The sequence below is a fragment of the Pogona vitticeps genome, chromosome 9 (genome assembly GCF_051106095.1).
Source record: "Pogona vitticeps strain Pit_001003342236 chromosome 9, PviZW2.1, whole genome shotgun sequence".
NCBI lineage: Eukaryota > Metazoa > Chordata > Lepidosauria > Squamata > Agamidae > Pogona > Pogona vitticeps.
The window spans coordinates 8,184,105-8,211,365 of record NC_135791.1 but is presented as its reverse complement, the minus strand read 5'-3'; the positions used below and the strand labels follow the sequence as shown (position 1 = coordinate 8,211,365).

At 42.3% G+C, this 27,261-nt stretch overlaps 1 protein-coding gene across 2 annotated transcripts in view; it reads left to right on the top strand.

The window, feature by feature from the left end:
- Window positions 1-6,385: 6,385 nt before the first annotated feature.
- Window positions 6,386-27,261, top strand: part of LOC110086169 (discoidin, CUB and LCCL domain-containing protein 1) — a 37,304-nt gene continuing 16,428 nt past the window's right edge. For both annotated transcript variants that reach the window (XM_072979478.2, XM_072979477.2), the window contains exons 1-4: window positions 6,386-6,603; window positions 13,431-13,655; window positions 23,000-23,137; window positions 26,136-26,187. In XM_072979478.2, the coding sequence (XP_072835579.2) occupies window positions 6,501-6,603; window positions 13,431-13,655; window positions 23,000-23,137; window positions 26,136-26,187 (518 nt within the window). In that variant the 5' untranslated portion in view covers window positions 6,386-6,500. The remainder of the gene's footprint in view (window positions 6,604-13,430; window positions 13,656-22,999; window positions 23,138-26,135; window positions 26,188-27,261) is intronic.

The following is a 27,261-nucleotide window of genomic DNA, read 5'->3' as shown; positions in this document are numbered from 1 at the left end:
GTTTATACTTCAGTTTTTAACAAGGACAGGCATCCAATTAAAGATTTGCATCATAATGGCAGATTGTAAGGTGTGACCATAGGATGATATAGACAGGCAGCTTGTTTAGGTCACATTGCAATTCATGATGTAGTGCAGATTGAAGGTATATTATGGGAGCAAGGATGACAAATAGCGGAAGTGCCAGCACAATGAAATAGCTGTTTAGCCAGTCTTCCAGAAAGATGCATGTTTACCAGCACTTTGGGACAAGCTATAATATTAGACCACAGTCTGAAATGTTTTTTTGTAGCTTGGCTTGTTCCAAAGCTGGTGATCATAGTTTCTTATTTCAAATGAAACTGGAAACGTCAATTGTAATATTAAAAGGAAGAGTTTTAACAAGATGCATTTCATGACCACACACCAGATGGCACTAAAGGCCATTTGGTGTGTGGAATATGAGATCCACCCCACCACCTATTTTTAAAATAAAGACACAGAGAATGCCACATTCTATAAAGTAGTTATTTATACAGAATCATTGCAAAAGCTTGGAAATAATGACAAATAAAGAATTACTTGCTCTTTTTTCTGGTATCATATATTGTCAATTCTACTGTAGTGCTTCTGACACGAGCAAAGAAAGACTACTTCAGTGTATTTTGTGTAACAAATGAAGTTGTAACTTTCCCGGGTCATTTTTGAAGTGTCTAAACAAAGCAACTAAATCTAGCTACTTTTGAATAATGAAAAACAAATATTTCCTTTAAAAAAATTACAACTATAATAGTAACTACCAGCTTTGAGGGGCTGCAGTAGAAAGTTTTTACTTTTTGAAAGTAACTTTCCAAACAATGAATGTTTGTTAAATATACAATTCCTAATGTCTGGGTTTCATTATTTTCCCCCGTTATTTTTTCTTCTCTTGAACTGCTTCCACAAGAGGTTGTTGTTGTTTAGTCATTTAGTCGTGTCCAACTCCTCATGGTTGAGGGGTGTTCAAAAGTGTCAAAGAAGTCTGCATTGACTCTTTGCAGACTTTGGTAAGTGCTGTATCCTCTTCCTTGTTGTGGCTGTTGAGATGCAGTATTTTTTTAACTGCAGGTTATTGGCAAACCAGAGCAAAACCACTCCAATCCATGCCTGTTTTAACGCTGTGAAAATGGAGCCACTATCTGTCCTCCACCCACCCACCCACCCACCCAGCAAGAACGCTAGCTAGCCAGCCAGTGTCAAAGGAGGTGGGAAGCCTCTCATTTCTAGCCGCCTGACAAAGTCTTTGGCTGGGGGAGGGAGCTGTGGTCAGCTTCAGATGCTCTGTTTTAACCACATGTGTAGCACAGGTTGCAATTACCTGCTGATCACCTGCTTTTACTGCTTGTTGCAATGCTGCCAAAAAGCTCACCAGCAAGAACCCACTGACAGAGAACATCACCGTTGGATGTGCAGTGGAAGTGGTAAAACCATTCTTTAAAACATCTGACCTTGAAACCCCTAGTAGGGTTGCTATAAGTTGGTTCTGATTTGACAACACAGAACACGCACAGACAGTTACATTTATAATGAAGCGAAAGCTGCTCTGAAAGCATTAGGAAGAAATAAATCTCCAGGGTAGATGGGGTATCAACAGAATGGTTTCGAGCCACAGAGACTGAATCTGTCAAAATCCCAACAAATATGTGCCAACAAATATGGAAAAAAAAACAATGGCGGTGTTCTGATCACCAAGAAAGGAGATGCCAATGAGTACAGTAACTATAGGACCATTGCTTTAATCTCCAACTCAAGCAAACAGATGCTCAAAATGTTCAACAAAGGCTTTTTACCTTATATGGAGTGAGAAATGCCTGATGTTCAAGCTGGATTTCAAAAAAGAAGTATCACTTGAGATCATATTGCAAATATCTAATGGCTCCTGGAGTACACCAAAAAATTTCAGAAGATCAGTCTGTACTTTATAGCCTATAGCAAAGCCTTTGACAGTCTGGATCATGAAAAAGTATGGTTTCTGAAAGAAATGGAGGAGCCTCAGCACTTGATTGTCTTGATGCACAGACTGTATTGTGGATAAGAAGGACAGAATATGGAGACAGGGCATGGTTTCCTGTAGGCGAAAGTGTCAGACAAGAGTGCATTTTCTCCCCTTCATCTCAAGTCTATAGGCAGAACATATACAGAAAGCTGAATTAGACTCAGACAGAGGAGTGAAAACTGCTGGAAGAAACATTAATTTAAGATATGCAGATGACAACATAGTATTAGCAGAAAGCCGCAATGACTTTTAGTGAAGTAAGTGCCAAAGCAAAACTGCAACAGAATGTAAAGACAAAAAATGACTATAGAAGAACTACACAACTTTATTACTGACCATGAAAAAAAAAATCAAAATTGCCAGAGATTTTGTATCTCCTCTTCTCGCTGTGCTTGTAGACCCCTTGAGACAATGGGAACTGTTATGAGGAGAACTGACTTTTGTCACATTTATTTTTTCTAGAGAGTTCAAGAAAGCCATACATGGTTCTCTTCCTCCCCACTTTTACCTTACAAGCCGCCTAGAGTGGTCCTGACACGACCAGATAGGCGGGAGCTAAATAAAATAAAATAAAATAAAATAAAATAAAATAAAATAAAATAAAATAAAATAAAAATAAATAAATAAATAAATAAATAAATAAATAAATAAATAAATAAATAAATAAATAAATAAATAAATAAATAAATCACCCTTGTGATGTGGGCCAGGCTGAAAGAGAGTGTGCCCAAGGATTCTTTCTCTCTCACACACAGCTTCATAGTTCAGTGGGGACTTGCACTCTGTTTCGCCAAGCGCACAACCAACCTGTTAACCACTACACTACATTCCAGAATTAAGGAACACAACACTCTTTGTGTGCCAAACAGGTAACTTCAAGAGATCCTAGGGCTAATTTTCCTCTCTTCCCCCCCCCCGAACCCTCCAGAGGCTACATGAGAAAATGACCCCCAACAAAAACAAAACCTGAGGTAAGTAGAAGTTCACGCCCACTTTAGAAAAATACACATTTTTGGAGTTAATTGATGAAGGGGGCGGTTGTGTGATGTGCCACTTCCAGACGCATCCAGGAACACTCAGAAAAAAAGAAAGGGGCAGGAGAGAGGTGGAGGCTGGAGAAACAGTCCTGTCATTATACAGATATCCAAGCACCCTCCCCACCTCCAGCCCCAATAGAGCAAAGACAAAAACATCACCCCTAAGTGATTGATTGATTGATTGATTGATTGATTGATTGATTGATTGATTGATTGATTGATTGATTGATTGATTGATTGATTGATTGATTTGATTTGGTTTGGTTTGGTTTGGTTTGATTTGATTTGATTTTTACCCCGCCCCTCTAGACCATGTCTATTCAGGGCGGCTTACAAAATAAAACAGAACAGTATAAAAATATATAAAATCATAAAATTACAATTACAATTTCAGTTTAAAACAATTAATTTAAAGAGAGGATTACCAAGATGGAATAGCAAAGAAAAGAAAAAAGAAGAAAGACTTATTTGACGGGAGGGAAGGCCTGCTTGAATAACCAAGTTTTTAACTGGCTTTTAAAAACACCCAGCGAGGGTGCCAGCCGGATTTCTGTTGGAAGGGTGTTCCACAGCCGAGGAGCCACTGCCGAGAAGGCTCGGTTTCTTGTTTTTTCCTTCCGGGCCTCCCTCAGCGTCAGACCCCTCAGCCGCCCCTGCTGGCTGTGTCGGGTGATTCGGGTAGATCTGGGTGGGAGAAGACGGTCTGCCAAATATTGAGGTCCCAAACCGTTTAGGGCTTTATAAGTGATCATTATCACTTTGAAGTCAACGCGGAAACGGATGGGCAATTACTGGGTAAAATGTATCTCTGTCTCTGTCTCTGTCTCTGTCTCTCTCACACACACACACACACACACACACACACACACACACACACACACACACACACACACACACACACACACACACACACACACACACACACACACACACACACACACACACACACACACACACACACACACACACACTTGACCTGATCTTGACGTTGTGTCGCCTGGACTGAACAAAGTTGGGATTCATTGCAGGGCATTTCCAAACACATCAGCTTCAGTTCCGCGTTCTTGGCCATTCCTGAAAAGAATTTCCTGTTTTGAATGAAATTGTTTTCGGACTGATTGTGTGCGAGTATGAATGCACAAGTCTGTCAATTGAAGGACAGGAACGACAGCCCAAGAGGCAAGTTAAATCTGGCGAAATGCTGCTTTCTGCCAGCTGAATGTGAAGTCAACTTACAGTAATAGGAAGGCAAGCAAATAAAAGAACAGGCCTGAGAGGAATGGCTGAAAATGAGTACAGTACACAAGTTTATCATGCGAGTTGTGCCAAACTGCAAAAAGACTGTCAACCAGAATGGGGAAATTGTGGCCCTCCAGATGTTATGGGACTGAACCTCCCTTCAGTTCCATAACATCTGGAAGGGGCCACAATTTCCCTTCAGTCCCGCCAGCATTGGCAATGGTGACACATTGATAGGACAACATCTGGAAAGCCGCATGTTCCGTATCTTTCATGTAAATAGAGCTATATTTATTTAAGATTTGTTACATCTCATTATGAAGCGATCTTTCCTTGGTAAGTTCCATTGATAGGGGGACGACACTGGCTATTTACCTCACAGTTCGTGTCAGATTTGACATGGACAAAATGAAATTAAAAACCAGTGACAACACAACATAAGGCTAAGCCTGGGGAAGCCCAGTGTTTTTTCACAGGGGAATATTATTGCTTTCCCTCACCAGCAGGAAGTATTTTATTTTCCCTCCAATTTGGCTGGCATCATTTTTCTCCTCTTTTTGACATGTGTGATCACCTGATTCAATGGAAACCAGCAGTCATGGGAGGGAGGTGTCAGTGGGCGCATCAGTTCCTCTTAACTGAGCACCTGTTACCACCAAACAATTTTTCTATTGTTGTCGTTTTTTTTAAAGTTATTATTACACTTGCCGAAGAGTAATATATTGCTTCGGAAAAATTAAAACAAATTAGAAAAAGAATGAAGGGAAAGCATCCTAGTGGAAGCGGCCACTCTTACTAAAGATGGCTTTCTGTTGCTGCCCCAGGGAATTCCTCCAGCGCACGATAATTTGTGGTATTGGTGTGGACAACAACAGCAATTTCACCCACAGAAAGCAGTGGGAATCCGGTACATTTTGAGCAAACTGGCTGTCTCTCCCCCACATGCCGGCCACCATGTAGTTACACTCTAAGTTGAATTAGATAAATTTCTGGGTAAACCTATTATTATTATTATTATTATTATTATTATTATTATTATTATTATTATTATTATTATTATTATTATTTATTTATTTATTTATTTATTTATTTATTTATTTATTTATTTATTTATTTTTTATTTTTTTATTTTTTTATTTTATTTTATTTTATGTTATTTTATTTTGCCCTCCAAAGGGAGATAAAGTCTACTGGCTTATGACATAACTATTTGTATAAAAACATTTTTTAAAAAAAAACTCTAAACTATTAAGAATTCTGTGCAATAGCATGGAAGTATATTCAGAAGAAAGTCATTATATTGACTTGACTCCAATGGCCTAACTGCTCACTCAATACATCTTAGCTGGAAAGGAGAACAAAATAGAACTTTGCCACAGGACACCAACAGGACAATCCTATACTGTACACATTGATGGAAAGTGCGCTTCGTGGAACTCCGTGGCCTCCCAAGTACAGCTGCTTAGGCTTGCTCTGTTAAAACGTGCAATCCATTTACTTGGGAGTAATCCCCGTTTAATGCAGTGGGGGGGCATTCAATGAATGGGGTTATACCGGCAAACCACCAAGATAATCTGTTCACACACAAACCCATGCCTTGAAGCTCTGCTACACCGAGAGATTTCAGGGTGGCCTCCAATGTTGGGCAGGGCTTGAGAAGAAGTTACGTTCGGACTACAGCTCCCGGAGTCCTAACCAGGACGTGTGAAAGCCACTCGCGTGTCCCCAGCACTGCCATCGCCTCCCTTTCTCCGAACGAGGAAGGCCAGCAGCAGAGACCACGCCGGCCCTTCCCTTTCCCGTTCCTGCTGGCCCGTCGCCCTCTGGAACAGCTGGGCTGCGGGCGAGGGGCGCCCCTGGGAGACGCGCTCTTTCCCGGGGGTGCCGCTCCCGGGCCAGGCTTAGACCCCCCCCTCCACGCTCCCCCTCCGGGGCCGGCTTCCCATCATAGGCCAGCCAGCAACCACAGCCAGGCGCCGCTGGGGCGAGTCCTTCGCCTCCAGATTGGCTCTTCCGCGCGTCCAGTGGTCGGGGGAGGCTCGGAGACTTCAGCCAATAGGGACCCCCCCCCGTCTGTCACACACACACACACACAAATACACACACGCACGCAATCGCTCGCTCTCCAGCTGCAGGGCTTCTCTTGCCGTTTATTGCCAGAGGCGCGGCGGGCGAGCGCCAGCCTGGCCGGACCACCTCCGGCCTCGACCATGCGCCCGCATCCGCTCCCGCTGTTCCAGATGTTGCTGCCGCTGGTGGTGCTGCAGCAGCAGCGGCGCGGGGCGTTCTCGCCGGTGAGCGCTCACCAAACGGGTAAGGAAAGGGGAGAGGAGCAGCGGCGGCGCCTCCAAAGGTGGAGAAAAAACTTGGCGGGGATGGGGGACCTAAGAGGAGAACTTTGACTTCCGAGCAGAAGAAGAAGAGATGGACCCAAATATTTGGGGGGTGGGGGTGGGGGCTTGCAGAAGAGTTGTAGAGGTTCTGGACTCCCAGCTGGCAGGGAAACACGCGCCACCCCCTTTCAAAGGTGAGGGCTGGGAAAGAAAGGTGGGGGGCAAGAAGCCACTGCTCGCTCGCGGAATGTGATCGTTTCAGCGCACGACTTGGGAGATCCTAAGTTTTATCTAATTCTAATGTAGTTCTCATCCACCCCTGATTTGGCAGACCGTCACATGGCCCTGGTTCGTCTTCTTCTTCTTCTTCTTCTTCTTCTTCTTCTTCTTCTTCTTCTTCTTCTTCTTCTTCTTCTTCTTCTTCTTCTTCTTCTTCTTCTTCTTATTCTTATTCTTATTCTTATTCTTATAGTTTGCCTGGACACCAGTTGGTAGGTCTCTAGAGCAAAAACGAGAAAGGAGATTTCACAACAGCAAAGTCTGCCCGCCCCCGTTTTAAAAGAAGGCTGCGGATGTGCTTGTACTTGCACTTGGAAGTCAACATCCGCAGAGCTTTGGAAATGTTAGTTTTCTGGGCAGCGCTTCCCAGCCAGCAAATTATGGGAGTTGTAGACAATATTATAAACCCTGGTTAGAGCTGATTTCAGAGAAAATATAGGCTTGGCTCCAGACTTCATCGTATTTTGGACAAAGCTATTGGAGCCCAGAGAACTTGAGTTAGTTATGTCCATTGATCTCCAAGGGTGTATAAATTGAAGTTTTGGGTTAACTCTGATGAGAGTCCTCTAATCAATTGTAAGGAGCTTTTTCCCCCCCTTTGTTTCACTATGGCCCCACAGACTTCTCTTAATTGCTATTCCCTCTTCAACTGTTATAATTGTTAACATGTGAACATGAATCATTGAACCAGATTTTTTTTTTTAAAAAAGTAACTGTGACTTTCTCTGTTTAAACCGGATCAAGGTTGTCTCTCCTATAGTAAGGGTGGTTACATCATCACTGTTTACCATGTTTTAATATATTTAAGCTTTGTAAAGAAATGTTCTAGGTTTTGCTGTTTGCATTTCATGTCCTATGAGTCTAGCCGTTCATTGACTTTCCCCCCTCAATATGTCTCTCTCTGAGTGTAAGCAGATAGATGGACAATTACATTTAAGGCTACATGCATCAGAGAAAGAGGGTTCCAGTATACATAAGGATTAGCTGAAGCATGCTAATATATAATTGCAATGCCCCACTGAAGCAAATTAGAATCTAAATTACTTAAAATGTTACGCTGGGTGGTGATTGTATTCACATTTATTGGAAAATACTCTATGGCTCATTGAACTGACTTCATAATAGACATGTGCTGAATTGTGCTGTATAAATGTCAAACTCTTGGTTGTATCTCAGCAATGCTGCTCCTTTGTAACAGGGAGGAGGAAACGATGGCCTTTAAGAGGTTTTGGACCTCAGGTCCCATCAGCCTCAACCAATATGGCCAAGGGCCAAGGATGGTTGTAGTCCAACAATACTGTGAAGGTTACACCTTGCCATAGAGTATGGCTTAATAAGAAGCTGACGGCATATACTGAGATCCAGGTCTATGGATCCTGTGTCCTGAGTACTCTCCTGTACTGCCATGAGTCCTGGACCCTTTGTGCACAACAAGAGAGGAAGCTGAACACGTTCCATATGCATTGTCTCTAATGCATTTTGGTATCACCTGGCAGGACAAAGTTCCAAATAGTGTAGTCCCAGAAGAAGCTGGAATTTTTAGCATATATACATTACTGAAATAGCAATATCTACATTGGCTCAGGCATGTTGTGAGAATGGCTGACAGTCGGATTCTGAAAGCTCTCCTGTTTGGAGAATTAGTGCAGGGAAAGCACCCCAGGGGGAGACCACAGTTGCGATACAAGGATATCTGCAAGTGGGATCTGAAGGCCTTAGGAATGGACCTCAACAGATGGGAAACATTGACATCTGAGTGTTCAGCCTGGAGGCAGGTGGTGCATCATGGCCTCTCCCAATTTGAAGAGACCCTTGTCCAGCAGGCTGAGGCAAAGAGGCAGTCCCGAAAGCAGCAAAATCAGGGAGCTGGACAGGGGACAGATTGCATTTGTCATCAGTGTGGAAGGGATTGTCACTCCCCAATTGGCCTTCTCAGCCACACTAGATGTTGTTCCAAGACCTCTTTATTCAGAGCACATTCCCATAGTCTCTCGAGACTGAAGGATACCTACTGCTACACCCTATCCCACCTCGCACAACAATTTCAGACCAATTGTGCCCCTTCTGGGCCATGGGGCTAGGCCCCCTTTGCCTTATTCCCAACATTTGAGGACTATACTTCAGGTTTGCAAATCTTCAGCAGCCTTCCCATCTCCACCTTTGCCCTCACCACTGTGTCTTGCAGCAGATCATGCTAAGATGTTTATCATCCGAGAGAACCGCATCCGGCAGGGAAATGTGTTTAATAAGGATCTTGCTGCTTTTGCTGGGGAGCCATAGCTGTGGAATGATAATCTCTGCAGCCCTCCTTCTGGATGGCAGCACTAAGAGGATCTATCATTACACAGACAGCTGGCCAGATCTGCCAGTATCTGTCTGTGGCTGCTTTCTATATTCCTGGCCATCCAGGAGTCCATAGTCATTTATAAGAATGTGCAGATCTGTTAATGGCACTAAATTGTCTGATCACCTGAGGATTGCTTCTCACAGAACTTCAGTCCTGTCTCTTGTAACCTCCGAGCTCAGAGAGCCAACAAGATGAATTGGCACGATCTCTCTGTAACGGCCGTCTACCTCCTCCTCCTCCTCCAAGAAAGACCACCAAAGAGTGGCAATCTGCATACAATTTGTGTGTGCAAATGTTGTATGTAGAGATTCAGATTTAGACATACCTTGAGTACCTTCCTCCAGATGGATGCTTCTTGCATTGATTCATACCAAATCACAGCAACCATTGTTCTCATACTTGCTATGGTTAGCTCGTATATTTTTAAAATGTATTTATACCTCACCAGTGAGCTAAGACAGTGTAGATGGCTTTTCTCTTCCCTACTTTATCCTGAGAACAAAACAAAATAAGAAGCTCGAGGTCGAAGCGTGGGAATACCCAAAGTCACCTAGTAAGTTTCATCTCTCAGTGAAGATGGATCTCCTGGAGCAGCTGACAGGGCAATCTGTGGAGAGTTCTTTCCTGTCTTTGTATCATGCAACTTTCCTGGCTTAAGAAAGAAAACCATCAGCATACTAATACTCATTTAATTCTGGAGAAATGTTAAAGTCAACACTGCCTTAACTGTTTTTAACATGTTAATTTCAAAGAGGTACAGCTGTCTGTTCCTCATCCCTACACTGAGGCAGTGTGAGAGAGAAATGCAGATGTAGCATCACATATTTTACTGGAACTATAGGAAATGGATTCCAAATTAACCCATCCATATGTTCATCTGCAAAAATAAATTGAATGATGGCCTGGGGGATATCATTGCCATTTTTAAGTATTAAGGTTAAAGCTATGTCTTAAACTGGGGTGGCGGCGGTTTAATTTCCCTTAGCATCTGTTTTATTTTTGTCTTTCCCACATCCTGTTGAAAAACATACTGTCTAGGATCTGCTGACTAACCTGGCAACGTATCTTAGTGAATGAGCCTAGAAAAAATGCAGTGGCTTAACTATCACTCGAAGCATTCAAAATCTATTTTCTTCTATCTCTCCTTGTGTCATGTTGTATTAAGATATATGTATCGTATACAATTAATATATTGTATTATTGTGCCAATGGTATTATAATTTCAACTTGGTTAGAACTATCAAAATTAATGAAACTTGTTAGTCAACAAGGTAAGATATATTCCAATAATTTAAATAGGTGTTGTTGTTTAGTCATTAAGTTGTGTCCAACTCTTCGTGATCCCATGGACCAGAGCATTAAAAGGAAATGTTTAAAAGCTAAGACCAGTAAATATACAAATATTTTAAAAAGAATATACAAATATTTAAAAAAGAATGAAACAGGTATCGTATTAAAATAGTAAGTAAAATCAATACTAAAAACACATTTAAAAGCAACAGAGGACCAGAATCCAATTTTTAAAAAAAACCATCTCGGACTGCCAATCACTAAAGAAAAGCCTGCCTGAAGAGAAAGGTCTTTTGGTTGTTGTGGGTTTTTCGGGCTCTTTGATTGTGTTCTGTATTGAAGAGAGTGTTTGTTTGTACTGAAATTGCCAGCATTCTGAAGGTTGTTCTTCCTAACATTTCACCAGTCTCTGGCCAGCATCTTCAGATGTCTGGTTACCAGAGCACAGAGTTCCTACTGTCCTCTGAAAATGCCGGCCACAGAGACTGACAAAACGTTAGGAAGAACAAACTTCAGTATATGGCCAAAGAGCCCGAAAAACCCACAGCAACCATTAGATCCCAGTCGTGAAAGGCTTCGCGAATACAGAAAGGTCTTTGCCTGCTTGCAGAAGGAAAGCAAAGATGGGGCCAGCCTAGCTTCTTGTGGGAGGGAGTTCCAGAGTCTGGGAGAAGCCACAGAGAAGGCCCTCTCCTATGTCACCACCAAATGCACCTGTGAAGGTGGCAGGACCAAGAGAATGACTTCTCCTGACGCTCTTGAGCAGACGTAGAGAGGAAGATGTGGTCTCTTCCAATGAGTGTCTCAAACACGATAAACTTTGCAGAGGTTTCGCATTTTAAATCACACAACCAAAGCAAGTGTAACAATAATGCAAAGACAGCCCAAACTGTATGTTAAAAATATATAGCTCCTGGGTTCCATGCACAGACAAGATACCAGAAGCTGCTTGCAGAAAAATAGAGTCCTGCAATGTATCCAAAATGTGCAGGATATTATCTTAGGACATCACTATCTCACTAACTTTTTTGTATAAGGACCCAGGGCATAAGGAAAGCAGTTTCAGAGGCAGAATCTTGAGGGCCCTAAAATAAAATACAAGGTGATTAAAGCTTAATTCCCATTCTGTAGGTGTTGGGGAAGCTGATGAGGGAGTCTCTTCTCTTACACCAGCTGGAGAATCTGTGGTGATGTTTAACGCAGGAATAATATAAACTATGACTTGGAGGAAATAAAATTATCTGAACAAGGAGAGTAATTCTAGATGATAATAAAAGCCATTTTAAAATGCAGAGGTAATTCTAGCCTCAAACTGTACATGTTTCAGAGTATTCAGTACTATAGCTGAAGAAATAAGCTTCAATTCATGAAGGTTTGTGTCAAATAAGAAGTATTGATCTTTAGGGGTGCCACAAGACAACAGCAGTTGTTTGTTTGTTTATTCATTCGTTCGTTCAGTTTATATCCCACTCCCATTCTGGGTGGGTTACAACACATGAAATAGAAAAAAAAATAAAAATGGAAGTATTAAAACCAGCAACCATAACCCTAAAAGGTTTTTTCATCAAAATCATGTTTTGCCTTCTTTCACCTGTAACAGACTCTCTTAGCTACCCTCTTGAGAATTTTATTGTGGAGGAACTTAGCAATTTTGATCTGGGCAACAGGGCAAACTATGGTTCTGCCGATGTTGTACTACAGCTCCTATCATCCCCAGCTATTGGCTCCGCTGGGACTGGTCGGAGATGCACTCTGGTGGGCCAAAGACTTCTCACCTCTGGCCTATATACTGATCCTGAACTGGTTCTCTTAGCACTAATCATTATGTGGCCAAATTGGCATCAAACCTGCATGAGAAAGAGGTGTTTGAATAGTTTTCTTCTCTTATCCTTGTTAGATAAAGACAGAATAAATTCCCTTTATCTGATTTTACATTTCTTGAGGAAGGGAAAAATCCACCCCATGTGGAGCAGATAATAGGGAAACAGATAAATCCACAAAGCCTGCAACTTGTGGGATTGTAGAAAATCTTTGGGTATGGCTTTGGCCAAGCACTTGATTAAACACTAACCCCAGAACATAATCTTATTCATCTGTTTTCTCAGTCATCAGTGGTGGGGGTGGATGGGGAGGTGGAGGAGGTCATGGACGAAAACCAATTCCCACAGATACCCCTGTTCTCCACCAAACTGATTCCCACCCATGTCCACGTACACATTTGTAATTTTTTTTTATTTTTGCTAAAAATGAAAGAGGTAGATTGTCCTGGGCTCAGGAAATTGAGAATAGGCTGCATTCTTTTTCTCCTCCCGTGTAAAAGAAATCTTCTGTATCTCCCAAAATGTTAAGAGGACAGTCCCGTGTTAGATAAAGGAATATACGTACAAAACCATCTTGCTAACCGGAAAAGCTGTCTCTAATATGCTGAGATGCATTTGATGTTAATCCATAAAAGGCAGACCAGACTCCTAGGTTAATCATTTGATCTAATATTGATTGGTTGATTGATTGATTGATTGATTGATTGATTGATTTGATTTGATTTGATTTGATTTGATTTGATTTGTACCCCGCCCATCTGGTCTATAAGACCACTCTATAATACCTTATAGTCTTAAGATGGTGGCTTCCTATGAGATACCAATTGGGAAATGGTGACTGCAGTTCAAAAATAAATAGGATCAATTTCACAGGAATGAGAACGACCATGACTAGGGCTAATGAGAGTGAATTAGAAGGCTCAGTAGCCTGACCTTTAGTGTTTGCTATAGCGGTCCTTTTCTGCAGTGCAGCACCCATGCAATTGAGGAGTTTCCTAAACTGTGTCTCCCGTGTAATAACTGAGATTTATTAAAAATGGCACCACCTCATCTTATTCCCTTGCCTTACAGGGAATGGTTGTGGTCATTCTGTGGTCACACCTTACAGTGGTACATTGACCTCCAAGAACTACCCTGGTACTTACCCAAACTTCACATCCTGCCAGTGGAGCATTCAAGGGGCTACAGGAAGACAGCTTACCTTTGCTTTTGGAGATATGGACATCGAAGCATCGGAACAATGTAAATCTGGATTCTTACTGCTTTCTTCTTCATCATCAGATGGTTCCAGCTTTGGTAAGGATAACTTTAATTTTTTTTAAAAAAAAATCATGAGGATAATGCAGTTTACAGCATCGAAAACATATTGTAGTGGGAACTGACATACACACTGTGCGGTGGTGGGTGAAGTTTGTGAAAATTGTCCTCACTTCTAATGAACTGTTGGCAGAATTCAACTAGAGATCCAAATTGGAGTGGGCTGGATCAAGCTAAATAAGGTGGGGTGTTATGTCATTTGTGAATGCAAGGATTGGGCGGTTTTGGGTCAGGAGACCGCTCTGCACCTGAAGAGACGGTATTTGACCCTTTCTCCCTTTAAAAGGAAAGTAAAAAACAAAACAAAGACACACACTCCTCTTTGTTTCTACCTGTCTCCTCCTCTTTCTGAGAAGAACCTTTCAATTATTCAATTTTTTAAAAGGCATCAGCACTGCCTTGCAAGGCTTTTTTTAAAAAAAAACCTTTGCTCCTCTCTCTCCCCCTCCATAGAGGAGCAGGAGGAAGCTTTCAACTTCCAATACACAGCTTAAGGCATCTGTTTGGTTTCATCCCAGGATTTACACAGGCTGGAATTTAACCAAAATGGGGTGATTCTACCCAGGGGTACAAATTGGCATGCATCAGGGATGGGCTAGTTTGCAATGCCACATTTGTTGTGTGATCACCAAATAAAGGAGTGAATCACTCTGTCCCTAGAACAGATGAAAGAGCAGGACAAATCTCCATCTAGTTGTACCCAGAGCCATGTAAAGATCTGGTGGTGATACTGGCATGTATCATCATGATTTGGTGAAGATGAAATCTTCCGGTTTGTTTTGATTTTATATTTATTGTTTTTAAAAGAATCTTGGAAGTAGTGGAACTCCATGATACTAAGATTTCTTCACAAGGAGAAAAGTGTCTGGTTTCCAGATTTGACCCCAAGATTACATTAGACACAGTTTTGAACACTTGGACTACCAGACTGAAATTGAAAACACTTTGGGAACCCGATGAGCAGGTTGTTGATTACATGGATTGCAAATGCTTGAGAATCAGAGGGTCTTAGGTTGCATAGCCAGGAGGGCTGATACAAGCATGTTAGCAGCGACCTGAGATTGGAATGAGAGGCAAGGTCTGCTCATATAAATGAATTTGAACAGTTGGTTCCAACCTGGTACCTTTCAGATGCGCTGTGTTGCTACAGCCATTACCACAACGGGACAACAATGCTGAAGGGCACTTGACTGTCATAGCTGAGACAACTGACAGATATGTCAGACAAAGTGCACACCCCTTTTGGAAGCTGGCCAAGAGAATAACCACTGTAGTATACAGGTGACTCAATCTGCAACTTCTGTTTTGTCCCACATTTGAATTATGTAAACCCCAAGTTGTTTCCATCCTGTTTATGAATGAATCTGCAGACATTGTTGTTTTTTAGTCATTTAGTCGTGTCCGACTCTTCGTGACCCCATGGACCAGAGCACGCCAGGCCCTCCTGTCTTCCACTGCCTCCTGAAGTTGGGTCAAATTCATGTTGGTCGCTTTGATGACACTGTCCAACCATCTCGTCCTCCGTCATTCCCTTCTCCTCTTGCCTTCACACTTTCCCAGCATCAGAGTCTTTTCCAGAGAGTCTTCTCTTCTCATGAGATGGCCAAAGGATTGGAGCCTCAGCTTAAGGATCTGTCTCTCCAGTGAGCACTCAGGGTTAATTTCTTTCAAAATGGATAGGTTTGTTCTCTTTGCCATAGTTAAGTTCTTATTTTAAGAAAACAACAGAGAGCAAACAAAATTCCTATCCGCTTGTACCAGATGTAATAGGACCTTGTATTCACAGAGAGTGCCAAGTTGTTTCTACCTATCGTACAGGTGTGAAGCACAAGGGATCCCTCAGGGAGCTGGAACCCTAATTCAGTCCTAACATACACAGAGATTCAAAGCCAGGCTTTGAAACAAAGTCCTCTGCCTGGATGGATGAATTTGTCAGTGTCCATTTCTCCCATGTTCAATTTTTTTTTAGCTTTAAAGTCCTTTCTCTCCTGCTTATGAGGAAACTCATGAATGGTGTATATGTGTGTGTTTGTGTATTTCTTTCGAACCAAATCTACTCAATACTTAAAATAGCAGATATATCTTATTTATTTATTTATTTAACTTATATGTCTCCCACACTACCCAAAGGTCTCTGGGTGGCTTACAACAATTTGAATACAATAAAAAGATAAAACAATTAAAATACAATTGATTATATTCAATCTATGTACTTTGGAAACTAAAAAAAACACAATCTTGTCCCCTTGTCAATAATAATAATAATAATAATAATAATAATAATAATAATAATAATAATAATAATAATAATAATAATAATAATAATAATAATAATAATAATAATAATAATATAAATATAAATATGAATATGAATATGAATATGAATATGAATATGAATATGAATATAAATATAAATATGAATGAATGAATGAATGAATGAATGAATGAATGAATAAATAAATAAATAAATAAATAAATAAATAAATAAATAACAAAAACAACAACGTGCTGTCAAGTCAATTCTAACTTATGGTGACCTTTTTAAGACTTTTCGGGGTGGAAAGCATTCAGAGGTCGTTTTCCCTTCCCTTCCTCTAGGGGGCGTCCTGGGACTGTGCAGCTTGCCCAAGGCCACACAGGCTGGCTCTTCCCTCCTAGAGGCCCAGGGAGGAATCAAACTCCCAACCTGTGGCTTTATAGCCAGATGTTTAATTCACTGAGCTATTCAGCCAGCTACAGTCACTGAATAAGGAGGACAATGAATACAAGGACCTTTTTCATGTTGGAGAAGGAAAAATGGCAGATTCATCCAGCCCTCTACTAAAGTAGTAGGTTTCTGTGGTTATGAAGATGAAGCGGGGGGTCGGGGACAAACAGTCTTTGCAGACCCTGTTACATCATTTGAGAGGAGCACAAAGGGGTCTTGTCTTTGACATCCTCCCAGTTTGTCACTTTACTCATTCCTGGCATTGACGTCCTTTCCTTGCTGCGCCTTATATTTAGTTCTGCTCTCTCTTGGCAAAGGGACAGGGTGGGGCTTATTGATCCTTTACCCCTTCCCTCTGTCCCTGTCACTTCCGGCACACGCTGTTTCCCTGGAAAATATTTCCAGAAGTCTTCCCGGTTTCCTTCTTCCAACTCCCTTTTTAGTATCTGTTGCTCAAGTCTTTTCATCTCGTTTTGATTCATTAAATCTCTCGCTGATCATCAGGCAAACATTTAATGGATGGGAACACATACGCACATTTGCTCCTTGCAATTCCTTGTGGTTTACCTCGGGTATGTGGAAATAAGAAAAACTCTAGATTTTTCTTGTTCTACTTCTTATCTATATTGTTGCACTGAAACCCTCCACACAAACTACAACCGAGCCTATAGCAATGCACATGTGTGTCAGAAGTTTTGTAATTATGACTATTTTTAAAGTGGAGCATGACACAGTGACTTCCAATGACTTTCTACATGCACTGACTTTCCCGCACCAACTCTGTGCCTCAGAGATCAGCTGTCGGATGCAGTGCTCTCATTTTCTAGTTGGGACAGATGGTATCCTTTTAACCCCGTCATGATGCTACATTTCCTGGAACGAACAAAATCAGACTCTGTACAACAGTAGACTGATGGCTTTATTAAGTCACCAAATAAAAGTTTGCCTGAAATCTTGTTGTGCAGTTATGCCAACACTATATCTATTAGATGCAAATTGCTGTAAATTAAGAAATTTTCATAGACTTTATCAGCCGCATGCTAAGTCTATGGAGATTTTTTAACTTATGGCAATTTGCATTTAAAAGCTATGTTATTTGCAAAAATATGCAACAGGATTTTAGCCTTTATGCTGCTACCGTGACCATTGTGGAGAGATGAACATCTTCACCCAATATTTTGCTTTCTTGTTGCTTTGTGATTTTTAACCTAAGGGGTCTCATGCAGTCCACAGACCTCACATTGCCCACCCCTGGTATTGCATTACCCCTGTTAATGGGGAAAAACATAAGAGAGGTATGGAATGGCCTGAAATTTAACATCATGAGTAGTGTAAATCTGAATTTGTTGATCTGCGCCAGTGGCACCATTTCAGGCTTCAGTGGGGGAAGCTCCAGATTTCATGCTGAGCTTCAGTGGTCCCATTTTTGGATGTTTATATCACAAAATTGCAAAAATAATCCATGCTGTTTAAAAACATTTATTGTGGCTGCTTTATTACAGTCTCCCAACTAGTAGCATAGGCAGCCAGTGTGGTATAGCAGTTGAAATATTGGACTGTGATTTGGGAGATTTGGGTTCAAGTCCCCACCAAGGACCAGTTGCCCATTTTCTTTCAACCTGACAACGTTTTTGTGAAACTAAAGTGGGAAGGGGATAAAGCCATGTATGCCATCTTGAGCTCCCTGGAAAGCAGGGAGGATGTACATACTACTATTATTTATTTATTTATTAGTTAGTTAGTTAGTTACAGCAGACATACTGAATGCAACAAACACTTATATGCAAACACATGTATAATACAGGTACAGAATTTCTGTGGCTTCCTATCGATGGAGAGAATTCAGTGGCAGAGTTTAGGTCCTCCATTCAGTCTCAACATCTCTAGCTGGTTTCGGAAAGATTCCTGCCCGAATGCCTAGGAAAAAAATAGTGGGAAAGCAACAAAAGAAAGGAGAGACACAACAAGGAAGGTATTAGGAAAAACAAGTGCTTGAAAGTAACTACTTAGTTGTAACTGATGCCTTTTCCCCAATAATGAAGTTATAGTTACATTGGATTACATTTGTAACTTAATAAGAATAAACCTACTTCTTTCGCAGTGGAACTGTAACTTTTAGTTTCATTTAAACTTATAGGAATGTGACCTTATTTAAGGATAAAGAGGAATAATATGTGGTTCAAGTGCCGATTTGCACTCTGCCTGATGCCACTGCCAGGTATTGTGTTGTGGGGATGAGATGACAACATGTCAGACAGAAGGACAGCGTGTTTTATGTCTAGACATAACATCAGCTTGTAGCGCTCATAATTAACTATTTTCATTATTTGTAAAAATTGAAATTTTCTTTTAAAAATTTTGCAACTACGCTTCTATCTTACGACTTTACATGGCCTTTCAACTATAACTGTAACTATTTTTTTAAAACGAATTGTCCAAATGACAACTGGGAAATGTTACACATTGGGGTCATAATTTCCAGTATCCTCTAGTGGCATTGTGGGATCTGTTGTCCAAAAAGCAACGTTTTCAAGCTCTGCCGAAGAATGTCAGCCAGCATCGACCGACGCTTGTCCCACATCCTACTTCTTTAAGGTTTGAGACTGTTGTTCCTTTTCTACCCTCCTTCATCTTTCTCCATCAGTTTGCCAATCTTCTTTTGGAATCATTCACCGAGAAGGACCACGCCAGAGGGCCGATGGAAATGGAATCACGCACATTTGTTAAGTGGCGGAGGTGGCTAAGGACAGGATGGATTCTGCTTGGCATTTAGGAGGGATCTCGGTCACTCCCATAGAATCCTGTGTGCCGAGTTATCCTGGGAGGTTGGTGGGCAGGAGTTTGAAGCTCTTTACTAAACAGTGACATGAGGATGTGGGGGATGGCTCAGTCTGACTCAGCTGTAGTTTTGCTGCTGTTTAATCAGTGACGCATCAGTATTATACATTTTGGCCCAGGGTCATTTCTCAACTATTTTCCCACTGTTTCATGCGGTCTTTTTCTTTTCTTATTTCTTTTTGGCAAAATGTGTCTACAGACCTGCTGTCAGCCAGGAAACATCCATATCAGGAATGCAAGGAAATTTTACTGTTAGCGTGAAATCTATGGTTTCAGAGCAAACAATAGGACTTTATCGTGCATTGCTGGTGGTGGGGGGGGGAGGAAATATGTCATCCAAGAACAGGCTCAAAGAGGCCACTGGTTTGCATAGGACTGCATGTGCCGTATTGCACACCTAGAGAATGGTTGTATCCAGCATCCACCTTAGGGCTTGGAAAAGTTACCTTTTTGGAACATCACTCCCAGAATCCCCCAGCCACAGGCCATGCAGGCTGAGGGATTCAGACGGTCACTATTCCAAGCCCTGTTTATGGTGCATGCGTATGTGTGCGCACATACATACACAGAGGGGGGGGGAGGTGTTCCTTGATTTGGTTGGGGATGTTTTGCTTATTTTCTTATCTTCCCTGAGTTGGAGCTTTGGCTTTGAGTCAGCAGATTTCCACACATCCTCCTACAGTTGGAGCCCTACTGGCATACCAGAAATGTCAGCACTGCCTGTGTAACATCTGGTGTTGAACAAGCGAGATGTGTCATATGCCACCAGTCAGCTATAAAGCAAGACTGGACAGAGAGAGGAAGAAAGAGCGAAAAGTAGTGCAGTTCTTCCTTGCGCCACTGCTACACCCCGGCCCCCACCAAATGTAGGCCTTTACTGGAAACCAGACCATCCGCAGAGACCAGAACATTCCAGTTGTGATGATTCATGAGAACATGAAAGGGCCAAGATCTTTTCAACCTTCCCGAAGTTTCCGTCTTCCCTATGCGTTGGATTCCAATCCCATAATCTCCAGCCAACTGGGAACACTGGGATCCAATGCATTTGAAAGATAGCAAGCAGAGGAAGGCTGTTTAAGGCGATGTAGGTCAAGGACGGGTCACATCCAGCCCTATTTTGGGGGCACTAAAAAAGGAGACTTGAACTCTTGTAAGCTTATAGAAAGTGTAGTTCTTTGTCAAAGAACGCCCTGGCTGCCCATGCATGGGGCAATGATGAAAGTTGAGGCACAACAATCAGACTAAGTAAAGTTCTAGAGATCTGTTGTGGATCCGTCCTCCAATGGAGGATGGATCTTGGGGAGAGCTCCCCAAAATGTCAGAGCTTGGTGCCAGCGCTGCAGCTGTACAGCACAGGCTGACATTGGAAAGAGTAGCTGGAGCTTTGGAAGAAAAAAGGGTAGCTTAGAACAGTTCTTGGCCTCTGTGCCGCTGGGGCTTGGGAGTGCAGGGGTGGGGTGGGGAAAGAGAGCAAGGGTGGAAATCTTTTGGTCCTTGGAAAACAGGACTTCTTGATCATACACTTCCCACCACGTGCCAGGGCAAATCTGTCTATTAGTTGAGTCGTAGCCTTAACTGGGAGAGGGAGATTGCAACTTAATTTGGATTATGTAGCTGAAAGCATGGAGGATTTATCTTTGAGCATTTTCTTTTCTTTTTTTTCTTCTGAGCAGAGAGGGAGAAAGGACTTGGAGGCTCTTTACAGTAATTGCATCCTTAAGGAAAATTAAAATCACGGTTGCATGGAACAGAAAATGCATGCTCTCTACATTGTAACCACTCATCCAGGAAAAAATGTTGTCCTTTGGTGAGGCTAACAGCACAAGTCTAAATCTTTTAGCTTCCATGGAAACACAACTGAAGCCATCGCAGTTTCTTCCAAAGAAGAGTGTGTAAAGGGACATGGTGGTGCTGCGGGTTAAACCGCAGAAGCCTCTTTGCTGCGAGGTCAGAAGACCAGCCATCGTAAGATCGAATCCACGTGACGGAGTGAGCTCCCGTCGCTTGTCCCAGCTCCCGCCAACCTAGCAGTTCGAAAGCATGTAAAAATGCGAGTAGATAAATAGGTCCCACCTCGGTGGGAAGGTAATGGTGTTCCATGTCTTTAGTCACGCTGGCCACGTGACCACGGAAACTGTCTATGGACAAACACTGGCTCTACGGCTTGGAAACGGGGATGAGCACCACGCCCTAGAGTCGGACACGACTGGACTAAATGTCAAGGGGAATCTTTACCTTTAAGAGTGTGTAGAGAACATAAAACCACCACACCACCCAAGCACAGCTCATCCCATTTGATTTTGGCAGCAAGGTGCAGTCAGACATGGTTAGTACTTGGAGAGGATGTTACCTGACCCACCAGGGATTTCAAGAAAGGGCTAGGAAGAAGAATCCTGCCTGAAAAGTTGAAGACCTGCTATCAATCAGTCAAGCATATTGGATCAGATGGAAAACAGTCTGGCTTATTATAACTCAGCTCCCTATGTTCCTATTGGGTGTGAACTGTGTGGCCCTCCAGTGTTGTTTTCATACCTTGGGGACGTACCCTGAGCCCCCATGGTTAAAAATTCTTCTTATTCTTCTTCTTCCTCGTCCTCCTCCTCTGGAAAATGGAGCCGTTGGGAACGTACAAAGTGACACAAAGTATGTTTGCACCTGAACCATGTTTCCTCCCCCTGAAGGAGACCAACGGCTACGCAGGCTACGCATCTACCCCCTGAAGTAGATATGTAGCCTGCCAAGGATGTCAGGAGAAGGGGGAATCAGGCAGGTTCAGCCCAAGGGCCTCCAAGCCTGCTCAACCTGATCTATGTGAGCAAATGCTATTTAGTGGTGAGAAAGGCTGGATGGAATCTTAGGAGATCCCAATTCAAATGCTGCTGAGCTCCCTCGGAAGATAAGAAGCTGCCACATACGGAGTGAGGCCGTTGGTCCACTTAGCACGATATTGTCGCTATTGACTGGCATCAGGTCTCTGAGTTTTCAGGCAGGAGTTTCTCCAGCTCTGTCCAAAGGTACTGAGGACTTCATCTGAGATCTGCAAATCATATCCTCTGTCACTGACAACACTTCGAGCCAGTCATTCTCTCTCAACCTAACCTACCTTGCAGGGTTGTTGTGAAGATAAAGTGGGAAGGAGAGAAGTCATGTATACTACAATGGTTGTTGTGGGTTTTCCGGGCTGTTTGGCCGTGTTCTTAAGGTTTTTCTTCCTAACGTTTCGCCAATCTCTGTGGCCGGCCTCTTCAGAGGACAGGACTCAGAACTCTGTCTGTGCTCTGTTGCAGTTTGTTTGGACAGTTGAGTATTTATAGCTGTGGGATCAACTTTTTGTCCTTTTCAGGAGATTGGGTGATTATGGTGATCAGTGTGTTTTTTTGTTGTGGCTGTATTGTTGTGATAAGGGGGAGAGATTATCTGTCACTGTGATTGAGGGGTGTCGTTAGCTGGTCTTTCGTGTGCAGTGATCACCAGTCCTTAGAGTTTGTTGACCTTTTGCGGGCTGTATTTTTCAGTGCTGGGAGCCAGGCTTTGTTGAGTTTTAAAATTTCTTCTTTTTGTTGAAGACCTTAAGAAAATGGCCAAACAGCCTGGAAAACCCACAACAGCCATTGGATCCCGGCCATGAAAGTATTCAAGAATACATGTGTACTACTTTGAGTTCCTTGGGGAAAAGGCAGATTGTAAATATAACAAATGAATATATAAATACCAATTTCTCTCTCTCTCTCTCTCTTTCTATCCCCACTCCCCACCCCATCCTGCCCTTCCAATCCAGGCCCATACTGTGGCAACTCAAATCCACCACAGGCAGCCTTGGTGATGAACTCCACCTCAGTAACCATCTTGTTCAACAGCACGACACATCGCTCTGGCCGCGGCTTTCTCCTGTCTTACACCAGTGGTAACCAGCCAGGTAGAGGAGGCCCATGGAAATAAACTATTTCGGACTAGTGTCCATGGGGTGCAGTAGTTAAAATATGGCACAAAAAGGTATACACGAGCCACTGAAGGAGTGCTCTGGCACTCGGGACCTTTTTGTTGAGAAAAGAAATTCACTGAGGGATGGGGAAGAATCCATGTAAGTCTGTGGAAAGAAAACAAAAGAAAAAAATGAGACCAAAATGTGGTGGCACTTTAAAGGCTACCTGTGATATTTTGGTGGGAACTTTCATGGATCGAAAGGGACGCAGTGGCGCTGGAGGTTAAACTGCAGAAGCCTCTGTGCTGCAAGGTCAGAAGACCAGCAGTTGTAAGATTGAATCCACGCGATGGAGTGAGCTCCCTTCGCTTATCCCGGCTCCTGCCAACCTAGCAGTTTGAAAGCATGTAAATGCAAGTAGATAAACAGGTACCACCATGGTAACGGTGTTCTGTGTCTAGTCGCGCTGGCCACGTGACTACAGAAACTGTCTTCAGACAAACGCTGGCTCTACGGCTTGGAGACGGGGATGAGCATCACACCCTAGAGTCAGACATGACTGGACTAAATGTCAAGCGGAACCTTTACCTTTATGGATCGAGCCCACTTCCTCAGATATAAAAGGGAGAAGTGTACAACTGTCATATTTACACATGTCCCCCATGACCAGGTGGGGATACAGATAATGGACAAAGTGACACTGGTTCTTTAGTAAAACAATACAATATCTGTGAATTTCAATTATCAGTCTAAAAAGGTAACAATAATATAATCATATTCACAGCCTGAAAGCCTTTTTTTAAAAAACTAATGAATCACTGTCACTTTGTCCACTATCTGTATCCCCAACTGGTCATGGGGGGCATGTGTAAATACGACAGTCCTACATGTCTCACTTTTATGTCTGAGGAAGTGGGCTTGATCCATGAAAGCTCACATCAAAGTATCACAGTTAGTCTTTAAAGTGCCGCCACATTTTTGACTCTTGATTTTTGGTTCTTTTATCTTTTGTCAGATACTATCTCTGGGTGATCTGCCTGTCTCTCAGCCTCAGCTGCATCATAGGGTCATTGTTAGCAAAAACTGCAAAGCACACGAGCCATTGAGTTCACAGGAGGAAAGGCAGGATAAAAATGCAACCACTAAATCAATAACAATAAATCTTCCACCCTTTAAGGTCTTCTAGAATAGCATATCACAGAGTTGAACATTAACCCATAAATCAGTCCTGCTACATGACTAATTCTGCAGGGAGAACATCTTGTCCATTTTTTTGAAGGCTACGTGAACAATAATCTTTTTGTTAATTACATACATTTGTCGTACATGATGATTCTTGGTAACACTGGAAATCTAGCAATGCCCTGCACAATCAGCTTCTGCCTTAAATTCACCAGAATTTTATTTTGGAGAGTTTTGGAATGGAGTGAGGGAAGGATGCTTCCGAGCCTGACCCACTCATTCAAATGAGCTACCCCCGTCTCCTTGTTCTCTGCCCCACAGTTTTAAAAATGTACAGGCGATTTCAAAAACACCTGCAATTAAAAAGGAAGTCAAACAGAATTTAATCTCACTCCCCAGTCCAGAAAACCAGGTCATTTTTACTGGCCCCTTTATCTGAGGAATTCCTTGGTATGGGACAGGAACTAGGCGGGAACAAATGGGATGAATGAGCCATTATATATCCGTGCCTGAGATACATGGGACTTTTTAGTTTGGAAGAAGATTAAGTTAATGAGATCACTCATAAAAGTCACGTGCAGAGTAAAGAAAAAGGTCTGCGAATCAGAGTGTGCCATTATATGAAAGAGAACTGGGCCTTGTGCATTGAGAGGCTGGTAGGCAGGTTTCTAGGAAGAGCATCTGTTGCTGGCCTTCACCTGTCCTGGCCAGATCTGTAGCCCAACATATCTGAGAATGCCAGCTTGGGGATGGTTGTGTGCACTCCTCTTAAACCCATTGTGTTCTGTAACCCTGAAGCAGGATGCTTTGCCCCCCTTCCCCTTTGCCAAGGTAGTCGAAAGTACACTCCAGTATCTTTTGCTGAAGGCACCAGAAATGGCCTGGATGTTGGCAGAACCGCTTCCTTCCAGGCCTGGCCAAAGAAGATTTGCAGCCCGAAGCAACTGCAAATCCATTCCATTTGCAAAGGCTAGTTGGATGGGCAACTGGATCTTGTTTCACTGACAGTTATGAGAGTGTCCTCCAATACAAAGGAGATGTCAGACTATTGGACTTGGGGGAGCAGGATGAGTTGTGAGAAGCTCAAGAGATGATTGCCGGGAAGGTGATCGCCTTCAAGAGAGGTTTGCCATGATTTTCTATGATGTCTGAGGCAATCAGCTCATTCTGCCTAACAGTGGTACTGAACTCCGATTTATTTATTTTTTAAATTACTTGTTTGGAGTTCCCAAAATCCCAGAGCTAGATGGCTCTGGATTCCTGGAATTGTACTCCAAATGATTTATCTGGGTGGTCCTGTTTCTTTTTTCAAGAAACTTCTATAAACTGCTATTCTTGATTTTTCCAACATTTGCTTGCTTGCTTGCTTGCTTGCTTGCTTGCTTGCTTGCTTGCTTGTTCTTTCTTTCTTTCTTTCTTTCTTTCTTTCTTTCTTTCTTTCTTTCTTTCTTTCTTTCTTTCTTTCTTTTGTTCGTTTAACTTCCATACCACACTAATTGGTAATAAGCACTACTCTGGGCATTTTTACATCCCAAAGTGAAACAAATATTTGTTTCTTTGGTGAAAAAAAAAATCCATTAGGTTCACCTCTGCAGGATAGCTTGGGTTCTGGCTTACTCAGCTGAGCAGAGTAAAAGCGAGCTGCTTCTGGGTGGCAGAAACATTGTGATGCAGATGAAGACAGGGCAGGTGGACAGTTCACTAAGCAGAGTGCCTTAATCACCAGGATGGTGACAATGGGCTTGCTGTAGGGACCCAAGATCTCTTCCCCAGTGGGGCTTTTAGATCTCTTATCCCCTCTGTCTTTTAGGTCTGATCTCATGTTTGAAGAAGGGTATCCATTATGACAAGGAACTAATCAGGTGGGTGTTCCCTATGTGCATCTGCTCTCATTGCCTCTAAATATTACTGCAACCATTGTACCCTGGGCTCTACCTGAACAAGAATAGGGGATGCGTCGCCCTTCAGATGAAGTCTATGTGCATTTACTGTCATGCCCCACTAATGGATCTGCTGGTTGCAGCTGACAGCAGTTGTAGTCTAACATCGTCTGGAGCAGTGGTTCTTAACCTGGGCGATAATGCCCCCCAGGAGGCGATTTCATTTTTCAGGGGGGCGGTAGAACGAAAAGGGGCGGCGTGGGGGCACTGGAGCAGAAGGGGGCGGTAGGGGGCGCTGGAGCAAGCCAAACCTGTGAAGATGGCTGCAGCCTTTTTACAATGTGCATGAATATATATTTTCCTCCAATCTTAATTTAGTTTCAGAGTTTTCGTCTTGAAATTTTTAGTTCCTGCATTTTATGCCTTTTTAATATTTCTTTTTGAGTCTTAAAATTCGCTTGCAACTAAATCATTAAATGTTACTTTTTGGGGGCATTTCATTTTCTTGGAATTGAATTTTGTTTTCAGGGGTCATTGGATTTAAGTGTCTTAAACAAACAAACAAACAAACAAACAAACAAACAAACAAACAAATAAATAAATAAATAAATAAATAAATAAATAAATAAATAAATAAATAAATAAATAAATAAATAAATAAGATATAATAAGAAGTAAGAGGGGGGCGATGACAACTTCCTCAATGGCTCAAGGGGGCGTTTCTTTCAAAAAGGTTAAGAACCACTGGTCTGGAGGACCACTTTCGAACTACAGGTTTGCAATCATGACCTTAGACTAGATGTCATTTAGGAATGTACTTCAGTTTTTTCCCCAGTGTCTGTATTTGGGGGCCTATATCTCCAGTTTTTTCATCAAAATCATGTCAAACTTGTGTCAACATTTCAAATTAAAAATGTTTCATTTGTTAAAACTGGTGGTTTCTGAGCCACTTCATGGTTTGCTTTCCCATAATTTCCCATTATGACTGACTTCCACCTCATGGGTAGCTTAGCTTTGTTCACAGTCGGGATTGATGGTGAGAGTCTTTGAGTGGGT